The 9,906-nt window shown below is 31.9% G+C and overlaps 1 protein-coding gene across 1 annotated transcript; it reads right to left on the bottom strand.

Moving 5' to 3' along the window:
* Nucleotides 1–373: 373 nt before the first annotated feature.
* On the bottom strand, nucleotides 374–3,926 carry LOC108340427 (zinc finger CCCH domain-containing protein 30). Its single transcript, XM_017577815.2, has 2 exons — nucleotides 3,686–3,926; nucleotides 374–3,182 (listed from the first exon to the last, which is right to left on the bottom strand). Exon 2 carries the CDS (start codon nucleotides 3,083–3,085, stop codon nucleotides 965–967), a length of 2,121 nt encoding a protein of 706 aa, XP_017433304.1. The 5' UTR covers nucleotides 3,086–3,182; nucleotides 3,686–3,926; the 3' UTR covers nucleotides 374–964.
* Between the last annotated feature and the right edge of the window lie 5,980 nt (nucleotides 3,927–9,906).

Consider the following 9,906-nt stretch of genomic DNA (forward strand, 5'->3'; position numbering starts at 1 on the left):
TTTGTGATCACAGGTCATCAAGTAGGTGCAACCATAAACACCAACTATCAGTTGGGGCACAGAAGAATCACCCAATAAAAAACCCCAACTACCACTTTCATAACACTAGAGTCCACTTTCTGCAGTGTTGCCAAGCAACATAATTAACACCATCCCCAGATCTTGAATTTTATCATTCAAAGCAGCACAAAAGCCAAAAAGATATTCCTTCAGTGGTTTCACAGTTAAAAAATGATCTCAAGCTTTCAGAGCAGGACCACAAAATCATTCCACGTAACCACAGCCATTAATGACACTTTGCAGGCAATAGGATGAAATCAAAGCATAGGTAGTTGCACAAATTTAATGTAAGTGGATACAAAATGATAAGATATAGGATAACGGAAACATTGCATTTGAATTTAAAATAAAATGATAAACAGTACAATTCAACGTAAATATTCAACAGTGCAGATCATCTCTAATTATTCCATTACAGACCAACACCTTGTTCTTTGGGAACAGCAAATCACTGACTTGGCTTAACTTGGTGAACTTTCAGAAAAAACTTGTAAACAATGGCATGCTAGTGGTTTTTGTTGCATTATAAACCATCTAGCTTGCAAGATAGTGAACTCAGAACTTGAGTAAAATGGAAAAGGGCAGAATCCTGTGACAATGGCCGTTTTGGAAGAAAAATAGATAACCTCGACAGGATTTCTCTCCTATGGATGTAAGCCCCAAGAGAGAGCTTCTTCAGCTCTCCCTGAAGCTCTGTAGTAAAATAATGAATGACAATTATTAAAGAAAGAAAAAAAGAGAAAAAATAGAATATCCTTCAGGTAACTTTGCAGCCAACCCCCACCTCCTTTACTACAATTCCTCCTCTCCTTGTCGTCTTTCCAAAAAATTTCACCAAAAGAATATGTACCTTACGAAAATTAAATACCTATCTCAACAAGATAATGTAAAGGGGTCAATTTTACTAGACTACAAGCTGATCCAGTTGCATTTGCTCAAGCCAGGCTCCTAAAACGGAATGATCAATGGATTCAATTTGAGGATTAGAATTTGGTCCATCCGCTGATGGTGCTGTGGGCAGAGGAGAAGCAAACCTCTCTTTCATCATCTCAGGTGGGGATTCCTTTACCAGAGACTGGACCCATGACAGGTCAGGCTCTTCGCCATTGTGCTTAAGCTCGAATGAGGACGACCTTCGCATCTTACCACCAAGCTCGTCTCCATTTACTGACCAATCAGCTTTTCCATTAGGAGATCCCCACTTGGACCAACCGATTACAGGGGAGCCAACAATTGAGGCAGGACTGTTGGCACCAAGGTCCCTCGAACTGAAACTTCGCAGCTGTAGCTGCTGCTGCTGCTGCTGTTTCTCACGCTGAGCAAACGCCGACATGCGCGTGCTCATCGGTGAGATTGGTTCCACACTTCTTGGTGACATCCTTCCAGACGAAGAGACACCAAAGGAGGCCTGTAAAAGAGGATGGTCAACGCTCTTAGGAGAAAGCAAATTAGTATTAATTGGCGATAACATGCTCTGTATCTGTTGAAACTGATTGAGAACAGCTGATTTGTGGGTTGGAGAAAACACAGACGCGGCTGCTGGATCCGAATACCGGGGAGACGATGAAATTTCAGCAGAAAAGAGCTCTTCCAGATTTGCTGGAGTTAGGGTCTTGGACCGACCAGATCGACTCACAGAGCCAGTACCAGGGCGAGGCTGTAAGTAACAGCTCAAGTCATTTAAAGGGTGCTGGTGGCCATCAAGATCAAGCATTCCGTTCAAGTCTTCGGGTGGAATGTCTCGTGCACTAAGGGAAGACCTCAATCGGCTAGATTGAAGATTGCTTCCTGGTAAATGAAGAGCAGGCACGTTTGGCTGTGCCCAAGCACCAGAGGAAAGTGACATGCCATTGGCAGATGGGGACATCGGTTGCCCAAAGTGAGATGGCGACATGGAAGATACAGACGAAGGCGAACCCGGCAGAAGGCTCATCGCAGCAGCCATGTCCATGACATTAGCAGCCGAGGCCGATGACCGTGGTGAAGGAACAGCAGATCCAGTGGATACATACAGTGGACGCAGCTCCTCTGCAGTGTGAGCGAAAAAACAAACCCTACGATTGCAGCTAGTACCATCTTTGCAAAGCCGTGTCCGATACTGAGCCGGGTGAAGCCAGCACTCAAACACCCCATGAGCATATTCACACATGTCTCCTCGCCTACAAGCCCCTTTCCTAAAATCAGGGCACGGCACACAGCTGTAATGAAACTTCCTAGGGTCTCTCCTCCTTGCGTTCTCTCCAGGGTGAACAAATGGGCACTCCGTCCAATCATGAGAGTAGGCCCGGGAACAAGGCCTAACCTTGAAGGAGAACATCCGAAACTCGTCGGTGGCGTATATGCTGTTCTTTATATCAGGCAGAGATGGATCTACGGGATACTCCTTCTTCTCTGACAAAGACCCAATAGCTGCTTCAGTAAACTTTGCCACCACCGGAGATGGTGGCGAGGCTGACGGAGAGTATGGCAAACCATTCGGTGAACCAGGGCTTGATGAATTGACAGACACAGGAACAGATAATTCACCAATGGACCCACCAATAGACCCGTCCGAAGCACTGTCGGATAATAGCTCCTCAAGCACAGGTTTCATTTCTTGCAGCTTAGGAGGGACAACAATCACATCTACTGGGCGATTTCCATAGGCATCCATGCAACTCGCATCAGCACCTGCGGATAAAAGCAGCTTCACAGTTTCAACAGCATTGGCAGAACCACCAGAAGCAGCACAGTGAAGGGCAGTGGTTTTATTCGCCCCACATGCGAAATTCACATCAGCCTCAGGGCACATCAGAATAAGCTTGAGAACATCATTGCTACCGTAAGTAGCAGCGACCATCAAAGGAGTACGGTGCTCAAGAACAATTTGCTTTGATCCGTTTTGACGTCCATACCAGAATCCAACCTCGTTGATCGCAGAAGGATCCTTCTCTAAAAGAACCTTAAAACCTTCAATATCATTGTTAGAGGCAAGCTCTAGCAGACTGGAAAAAGAATCTTCGGTGTTAACAGTTAGCGTTTTCATTTCTCTGAAGTTAGTCGTATGGATTTTACACCTAAAGAAAGAAGAAGTTGGAACAGATTTTGATTTCTCTGGACCACTTTCACATGCCTTCAATTAACTGGACAAAACAATCACAAAAGAAAACAATAAATCAACAATTATGAAAAAATAAATAAAATTTAGCATGTCAGAAATTGACACAATTCTAACAAAAAAAAACTAGGCAGACATCATGCTTAGTTAGAGAATATACATAATCCATAACATCACTTAAATAATAAAAACAAAACACAAGAACAGCCTAACAAGTGATGAAATATTCTTGTCACAGCAAGATTTGCTGAAAATGCCAATAAAATATAAAAATGTATAATTTAAATGTAATGAAACACACTCACTACACAGATCTGATGGAAACATAAAAACCTAACATCAACACATTTGCAAAAAGAAAAAGAAGAACCAACAAAAGCTATTCTAACTAAGATTAAAAATCAATCTACGATCGTGCAAATTCATCGTCTGGTAAAAGAAAATGAAAGCCACACAGGTTAACAAAGAATTAAAATCTAAGAGAAAATAGAAGGAAAAAATATAAGCTGAAAGGAGAGAGAAATTCACCTTGCCGATCAAGTTTGGAAAACGAAAGAATGAGCAAATGCAAAATGAGAAAGAGCGAAGAATGAAGAAATGGCGAGATCTGAGAGAGTGGGAAAAAGTTCAAGGCTTCACTCTCCATCGATGGAACTGAGGGAACATGAGAGAGTAAAGAAGAGAGGGAAAGTGTGTGTGAATGTGTGTGTAGAGAGAGAAGGTAACGTCTAGAAAGAACAGAAGAGAGAAATTGAAATGTAAATGAAATGGGGAAATTAAGGGTGAATTTATCCCAGAGGGATGTGAAATGGTGGTGAAATGCACGCCAAATGCAAGTCCAAATGAAGTCTCTGGAGAGAGTTTCAGGGAACCGGGACTGCCGGTGGGAGGGAAAGTGGAGATGGGAGAAAGTGGGAGGGAGAGGGGAAGGGCTAAACCGGTTACAGGTAGTGGTGGATTTGATTCGAACATTGAAGAAGAATGAAACTGAGTTTGGAATCCGCCAATAAGAGAGTGACTCATGCGCCAATGATGGCAAAGTGAGGACAGTGGTCAATTGTGTTAATTGTGGAGTCAAATCGAAGCACTCCAAAAAAAAATCTTCCCTTTTTCATGCTAAAAACCCTCACAAATAATAAATATTAAATTACGTATATTAAAATTAATATATTATCTATAAATATTTAGATGAGACTGTTATAAATATAAAAAAAAAAGAGTAATTTACTCAATTGTTCCTATTTTTATCATTGACACTTTTTCAAATTATAGATATAAGAAAATAAAATATTAACAAATTTATTCAATTATATATTCATATATACACATATACAAAATTATATAAAATCTCTTTTAAATACATAACTAAAATTTTTAATACATACAAAAAAAGAAAGTAAAACCACTCAAACTATTTTTTTATTTTTTTATGTGACTGAAAGAGAAATTTGATATTTATAACTAAAATAAATTTAATCTCATAGTACATGTTTAACAATGAGTTTTGTTCGTTTATACACATAATTATTCAATAAAAAAAAAGAAAAACAAAAATAACATAGTCATGGTTAGTAATACCACAGTTATTAATTGTATATTCATAATAAAATATAAACTTTATATTTATCAGAATCTTAGAAAATATTAATTTTTCTCAGCTGAATAGAATCAAGCATCATCCAGATGTCCAATTTCTCATGCTATATACATGCTTAAAACTTCAAGATTTATTAATCATGAGTTTTAAGATTCATAGATATTCATGGGAATATTAATTTTTTATCTTATATCAATAACTAATTGATGGATCGTGCACACATATATATATATATATATATATATATATATATATATATATATATATATATATATATATATATATATATGTACATGTGTCCATTTTTTTTTTGTAATAATAAAAATAAACATATAATTAAAAACTTATTATTATAATAAAATTAAACGAAATATGTTGCTAAACTTTATATTAAAGTTATACAAAACTGTATCTAATGATTATAATTATATTTTTCATTAATGTTATAATAATATAATCATATAATAAATATTTATAAGTTTAAATCAAAATAAATAAAATGTATAAAAAATAGTTATAAAATACTTTAATGTTTACTTCTATAATAAAAACATTTTTAATTTTTATTATGAATTTTTTGAAATAATATAAATTAGAAATAACTATGAAATTTATAAAAATAACTTATGCCTAAAAGCAATTTAGTTTTTTCTTTCTTTCAATCATAAAATAACACATACATATATGTGTTCATAATAAATACTAGTAAGATTGAAAAGTATTTTATATCTTTTTATCTTATCTTATGGTCTCATTTATTGCATCTAAAATCTTTTTTATATCTCTAAATTATATTTATATAGAATAATTATCGTAATATAATATCTTAAGCTCTTGTGATTATAAATGGTAATAGGTTACGTGGGATATAATTTTATTTTCTATAACAAAAAAATTATTCATTATCTGTCTTGTTTTTTTTTCAATACTTATTTAAAAAATATTTGTAAATATTTCAAAACTCATGAATATCTATTAATATATATGAATATTTAAAAAATTATATTTTATAAATTTTTAAAATGAAATTTAAAAAACATGAAAAATATAATATAAATTAAATTAAACGTAAATATAACTAAAATTTAATTTTAATTAAACTTAACTTAATAAAATATAAATTAATTTTAATTTTAATTAAATTTAACTTAATAAAACATAGATTAAATTTTAATTTTTTGTGGATAATGGATATTCGCATGTGCAAGTAGTATGATGTTTGCATCTGACATGTTTATAAACGGGTTTTAAAATACTCATTATCCTCCGTGAATAATAAATACATGTTGGTATCAACTATTTGTCGTAGATTTTATATGTGAATACTTGCAAACATATTTTTTTTTTCATCCCTAGGTGTGATTCATATATTTAAACACATCATTAATATTTTCTAATCAACTAAAGATTCAATTTAACTATATTGTTGAATTAGTTTTTTATCATGTGCAGATAATGATTTATTTTAATTTTGACTCTTATTTTGGTGACAAGTGTCTAAAATAATGAATATTTTTTGTCAAATTTTCTCTACAAATACTATTTCAATGGTTATTCGAGGTCAAAGACATCATGGAGCAAGAAATTCAAATTAAACCATTGTATGAAAAATTGCCTCACACAAAGGGTTTAGTTTGTCTCTAAATTCATCTTTTCCACCACATATTTGTACTCTATGAACTGCAAAAATCAAAGAAAGGTTGTTAATGGCTTTTCAATCTTATGGATTAACATTATTTTTTTTCTTTTCCTGTGGATAGTGTTTTTTTATGTTGTAATGCAAGTTTCCTACTCGTAAATTTTACTTTGTGCAAGATAAAAATCAGAACTAATGTTGGTTTTTGAATGTTAGAGGTATGTGTTATATTGAACCATAAACAATGTTTGATTTTGATTTTAGTTTAATTTCTTTTATTTACTAGGTTTTCTTCTTCTTATTAACTTCATCGATTTTGATTTAATTTGTGATCAGCTATGATGCATCGATACATCAATTTGGACCATGTATCCATGTTCGACACATATCTATGTCTGATACTTTAGGATACTTTACCAATATTTATTAATGAAATATCTAATATATAGCAATAGTATTTTTATGATGACAATAATTTATAATTTTTTATGTTGACATCATTTAACATTTGATTTTAATTTTGATTTAGACAATATCAATCATATATTTATCATGTTTTTAAGAATTATTATACATTTTTTAATATACATATATTGCATATTATATCCTATTATTTTCAAATAAATGTATCATTATATTGAATACATGTTGTATCTAATACACCTATTATATTTGTGCATCATAGGTGATCAAACAACATACTGGACAAGGTTTGCTATACTTTTATAAAATTTTGAGTTTTATTTCTTCATTTTTAATGTCCATTTGTGAACATTTTAATATCCATTGTGTAATTTGTTTGTCTGAAGCTGAATCTGGCCAAATATAATAGATTTTTTATTTCATTTCAATTTTGATTTGTTTATTTTTTTCTTACTTCCTTTATTTGCTGTGTTTGTCTTTCTAATAATTCATGAATATTTTGATGTTTGTTGTCTATTATGTCTACGTGAAGTTGAATAGGGCCAAACATAATAGTGCTTAGATTTTATTTTAGGTTTGTTTTGTTTAATATGTTTTCTTACTCGTTTTATTATGGTAATTGTCTTTCTAATAATGTTGTTTTTGATTTGTTTATAGTAGTGGTTATTTTCGACATTTGGCAGCAATTTTCAAACCGATTTGGCCATATTATATATCTATTTGGGGTAGAAAAAAATTTCCAACATCGTGACAGCCCGTGTAGTTGATTATTCCTTCTAGATTTTAAAAAGAAAAAAATCATTTTCTATTTTTTGTTAATTTATTTGTTTTTTTCAAACTTTGCAAAAATATTTCACATACTTATACTTTGAATTTTGATTCTTTTTTGGGAACTTTTCATGGTATTTTGGTGCTTTGAACAAATTTTCAAGTCATTGGGATATATTTTTAGTTTTACCATATAGTGTATAAACAACAAACAAGCTCAAAAATAGAAAACGAAAGTTCATCAAAACCTAAAACGAAACTAACCATGAATGAATGTGTGTTCAGTACCGAAATAAATCGTTGCGCTATGAGGGAACAAGGTAATCGGTCAAAACGAAAAAGTACCTGTACACAAAACCAATCAGTCAAAACGAAAGAAAATCATCTCTAAAGTAGTTAATCAACAAACATTTTGTGTAAAATGAAGGAAAAATTAGTTGTGTTGGTCACTGAAAGCATCATCGTAGCAAAGAAGAAGAAGAAGAGAAGAAGAAGAGAAGAAGAAGCGAAGAGAAAGTGAAGATGTGCAAGAGGATGCTCTGTTATTTCATGAAATATAACCCTAAGAACATATATTACCACGGTTATTCTATTAACCGAAGCAATAAGGACTATATGCCTTCAGCTTTATAAAGAACTGCTGCCTAAAACCTTTCAAAAAATTAAAAATAATATTTCAATGAAAATTTTGAAATTTGTTTCAAACTTTGTGTCTCAGTTTGCGGTATAACCGAAACATAAAGACTTTATGACACCAATTTTCAAAACAACGGAGGCCATAGAGTTGTCCATAGGGCTGCCAATTGAAAAGACAACCTGCAACATCAAGACCTTATGGCAGTAGTTCTACAAGGAACCGAGGCCAAAAGTTCTATCCAGAAAGCTTGTCAATTGAAAAGTCTTAAATTGTCATTTTCGCAGGATCCTATGGCAGCGATTCTACAGAGAATCGAGGCCAAAAGTTCTGTCCAGAAAGCTTGTTAGTTGAAAAGTCTTAAATTGTTAGTTTCGCATGACCCTATGCAACGGTTCTATAGAGAACCGAGGTCATAAGTCTTGTACCGAAAGCTTATCAGTTGAAAAGTCTTCAATTGTCAATTTCGAAAGACCCTATGGCAACAGGTGTGAGAACAATCGATGCTAAAGGTAAGATATGACTTTGGTTTTTCTTTAACTGAGGTCTATATGTTTGCAAAAATTATAAAAATACTATTGCTTCTTTTTATGCTTTAGTTTCATGAGAACAAAAGCATAATAGATACGTTAAAAAGTCTCTCTTTTTACCAGTGAAATTATGTTCAGATGTTAAAAATGATGAATATATATCACAAGAATTACAATATCCTGAATTGTCAACTGTCGAGATCAACAAAATACTCAAGAAAGAGAAAAAATAAATCATCACCCTTTGTTATAGTTTGTTTTATTCATTTTCAATTTATAAAATATATTATTTTGTATAAAAATATTTTTTTACAAATATACCTAATACTACATGTTTTTCAATATTTAGTACGAATTTTAATTATGTTTGTTTACTTTCCAACAATGGATTATATATATTTTAGATATCTAAAGTTTCTTCGTATATAAAGTAATTATTACAAGATAAAATATTGTAATTATGCTGCATGATCTAGGATATATATATATATATATATATATATATATATATATATATATATATATATATTTTGTGTACGTGTGTATAAAAACAAGAATAATATAAACCTTTAAAACAATATTTGTATAAAAGGTTTAACAATTAAGTTATAAATATTAATTGTTAAACTTTAAAAACAAGGCTGTTTGACAATGTAACTCCAAACATTTCATCATCACCTTCAATTTTCGAAAATAATTTTACGGGTTACAATTTTATTTTTCGAACTTCAAAATATAATTAATGATTTTTTCTTCATTGAATTTCGAATTTCAAAATTCGATTAAGAATTTTTCAAAAATTTTATTATTTTCGAAATTTGATGAAGAAAATAAAAAATCATTAGTCAGATCTTGAAATTCGATGAAGAAAATGAAAAATCTTTCATTCGATTTCAAAATTCGATAAAAAAAATCTTTCGTTAAATTTCAAAATTCGATGAAGCACAAGTAATGGAACGTAGGGTTTTCTGAATTATAGAAGATAGTTTTGAAATTTTAAAAACTTTTGAAAATTCAAAATGAAATGATTGGAGATGTAAACTGAAATAGCCTTAAAACAATTGACTTGGAGATGATTATAAAAGAATTCAAACATAATGTGCCATTATGATTTTTTTTTTCTTTGCTATGACATGAGATCTTAAGTATCCTTTCCTTTTT

The sequence above is a fragment of the Vigna angularis genome, chromosome 5 (assembly GCF_016808095.1).
Source record: "Vigna angularis cultivar LongXiaoDou No.4 chromosome 5, ASM1680809v1, whole genome shotgun sequence".
Lineage (NCBI taxonomy): Eukaryota > Viridiplantae > Streptophyta > Magnoliopsida > Fabales > Fabaceae > Vigna > Vigna angularis.